Genomic DNA, 3211 nt, shown 5'->3' with positions numbered 1-3211 from the left:
TCAGGATTAGGGAGCAGGAGGAGGAGGAGGAGGAGGAGGGGAGGGCAGCCGCGGAAAGCAAGAGGAGAAGTGGGGGGAGAGAGAAAACTGAAACAATATGGAAAGGAGATTAGAAAAGTGGGGGGTTTGGGCTGTTTGGGGAATTGCAGTCTCCCTTGTGCTTGGGTAGGTGTCCTAATGACACCACCTAATTATGGCAAAATTAGACAGGCTAAAGGGAATGGGGTAGTGAGAAGAATGAAAGAAAAAAAAAGAGGAGCCAGGGAATACGGAAGAAAGAAATAGTAAGAAGCAAATGGAAAGAGCAAGAGGTGCTGGTGTCTACAAGCAGGCTGAGAGTGTGAGAGGAAGGAATAAAGAAGGAGAAAAAAGGGGTGGAAAGCTGTGGCTGGGCGAAAGGAGCCAGTGGGCCCCCAGCACGCTGCATGTTAATTGGAGAACAGGTGTTGGGGCTGGGAGCAGGAGGCTGATTATTGGAGCCACAGAAACACACACGACTGCAAACACACACACACATACGAACATGAATAATTTAAGCTCCAAGCACTGACTTGGGGGGGGTGAGGTCATAGTAAGGGTCACACAGACTCACAGGCAATCGCTCATACATCTATATACATACATAAATAAAGACACAAACACTAAAAACATACATCTTTCTCTGTGTGTGCACACAAACATGCTGGCGACACACATACACGCATTGTGTCCTGCCAATCATTTTACTTTCCCACTCCTTTAGCAGAAACAAAACCGAGAATGAAAGGGCGTAAGGGCTAACGCTGAAAATCCACGGGCTTATCAGAAATTAACGGCCTGCTAATTGGCTGCTCCCTCTGGAGAGGGTTTACGATGGAGAAGCCCCCTTCACGAAAATGCCCAGAGTGATTAGAGACTACAGTAGGTCAGAGATTTCATTTAAATCAATCCCTAAAAGCTGCACGGACAAAACAAGTCGCAAAAACAAAAACCCTGCTCAGCCCTCATCAGGAATACGTCACGATGCTCACAAACGTTCATCATGTTGTGAGGAACAATGATGGAGTTATTGTGGGAGTAATGCGCCACAGAAAATTTAAAAAGCAGCTGCTCTGGTGTATTCTGGGAAAATTCAAAAGACAACAGGCCAATTTTTTTTCCGTTATACAAAAAAAACTATCTTCAGCTGAGATCCTCTGAGACGCACTGTCAACAGTCAGCCAGCTCGAACTGAGGAGGGGAAGGAAAAGGGTCCTTGACGTATATGAAGTGAGTGTTTCCTTGACAGACATTTGCGAGTAAGAAGAGAGGGGTGAGGAGCAGAAGGCAGGAGCGAGTGGATGAGCGAGGAAGAAAGAGGTGATGAAGGTCTCTGACATCACAGAGGAACTATCTCACACAGCGCCTCGTGCTTTGCTCGTGAGCATTTATCACGCGGGGTAATGCCACGCAGACAGAGGAAGGCCTCCGCAGAAAGACGGGGACGTGAAGACTCTCGCACACGCTGATTACAGAGGCAGTCATTCACCGTTAGGGCTGGTAACTGGCTGTCAGGGYAAGCATTTATCACACCTGATGAAAGATACACATGCTTCTGATAAAAGGAAAATCTTTCTTTATGTCAGGTTTCAGGGCAAATTGTTCTGCAAAGGCCTGAAGACAGAGCAACAAGTAAACACAAAGTTGTGCAGGAAAGCTGGTGTGTTACAGCTGGCATTAAAGAAGTGTAAAATGACACTAAACATCATAGATGTTTGTGAGGTTTTGGACAGTGTGTAAGTTTCATTTTATTACCTGTCAATGATGACTGGATCAGAGGGTGTCTCGTTTCGATTGCCACAACTTTTCTTCTCGCAGCAGCGACTGATTTGGTGGAAACAGGGAAACAAGAAAGGGGGAAAAGTCAGTACTGGAGGGGGAAAAAACGAAAACTAAATTAAACAGGAGTATAGCCAACATTTGTCTGGCCCATCCACAGCCACAGGCCCAGACAACTCTGCCCTGCGGTCGGCCAAAATCCAGGAGCACACAAAGGAGGCAGGAGAGGGGAGGGGAGGAACGGACAAAAGAATAAAAAAAAGAAGAAGAAAAGGTACAACAACACACCCTACAAACAGTGAGAGACCATTCAAAAGTGAAAAGCCAGCCAGGCAATCTGTCACATTGATTCTAAAATCAAACTCAACCCCCATGCAGCTTCACTGCACACACACACACAAACACACACACACACACACACACACACACACACACACACACACACACACACACTGTCCCACAACATCCTACCATTCGTCACCAGTCCTGTCCGAGGAGCCTGCTGGCCAGCCACACGCCCCCCCCTCCAAAGTCCCCTTCACTGCATAACAAAGGTGCCCCCACCCCTAACCATCTGCCACCCCTACACCTCGCCTCAACCCTCCCGTGTCCCAGCTTGGCCCTGCCCTTCCCCCCTCCGCCCCCCTGTCAGACGGCCTCACTCCCCAGCTGTGACGCTTGCCCTCTGCCTCCTCGGCTCTGTTATTAGCCAGCTGTGAGTCACATTCGGGCATCTGCTGGCTACACAATGGGCAAAACCCAGGCCCGTCTCAGTCCCTCTCCGCAGGTCCCGGGCCGGCATCCTTACCCCTGCTGCCTCCGAATCCTGCCCCACTTMCAGACCCCGTTCATCAGACTCCCCCTCGTCTGTAAATCTGCTTTCACTGATTGTTTCCTCCTTCACCTAAAAACAACCAAAACCCGTCTGTCTTAATATACTTCACTCACCTGATTTGACTTTTTAAACAACTCTTTAGCACTGCCTGCAAAACCACACTTGTCCTTCCATTCTCACACATGCTGACATGTGGCACGGAAGTGGGAAACCATTTCCCCCCTAAACTGCCTTTTACTGTTAACTGAAGTCTGGCTGCAAAAGTCCCAGGCCAGGGAGGAGAGGAGGGTCCAAGAAGGAACAGGAGCTGCACCAGTGACGTGTGACGTGCTGCGTTACAGCGGAAAGCTGCAGGCGGTCACCACTGTAACAAGGATGATGACAGACAGGCCAAACTTATAGTTCAACAACCAGGCACGTTTCAAAAAGGCTAGAGCCCCGAGCGTGTGGCCAAAAAAAATGCATTTCAAGCTGACTGAGAAAAACAGGGTGAAGGAGAGTAATGGATATTTGGCTTTAGTCCCCTGTAGGCAATGATTTCAATCAGTGTGTGTGTGTGTGTGTGTGTGTGTGTGTGTG

The 3211-nt window shown here is 48.7% G+C and overlaps 1 protein-coding gene across 1 annotated transcript in view; it reads right to left on the bottom strand.

Moving 5' to 3' along the window:
• ebf2 (EBF transcription factor 2) overlaps window positions 1-3211 on the bottom strand; it is a gene marked incomplete in the record, with an annotated part of 30766 nt that overhangs the window by 20931 nt on the left and 6624 nt on the right. Inside the window, 1 exon segment of the mRNA XM_014014305.1 lies at window positions 1774-1842. Within this exon segment, the coding sequence (XP_013869759.1) occupies window positions 1774-1842 (69 nt within the window).

Source organism: Austrofundulus limnaeus, unplaced genomic scaffold, assembly GCF_001266775.1.
Source record: "Austrofundulus limnaeus strain Quisiro unplaced genomic scaffold, Austrofundulus_limnaeus-1.0 Scaffold114, whole genome shotgun sequence".
NCBI classification, from domain to species: Eukaryota; Metazoa; Chordata; class Actinopteri; order Cyprinodontiformes; family Rivulidae; genus Austrofundulus; species Austrofundulus limnaeus.
Note: the sequence above shows the minus strand (reverse complement) of the source record. Positions and strands in the feature narration are given on the sequence as shown.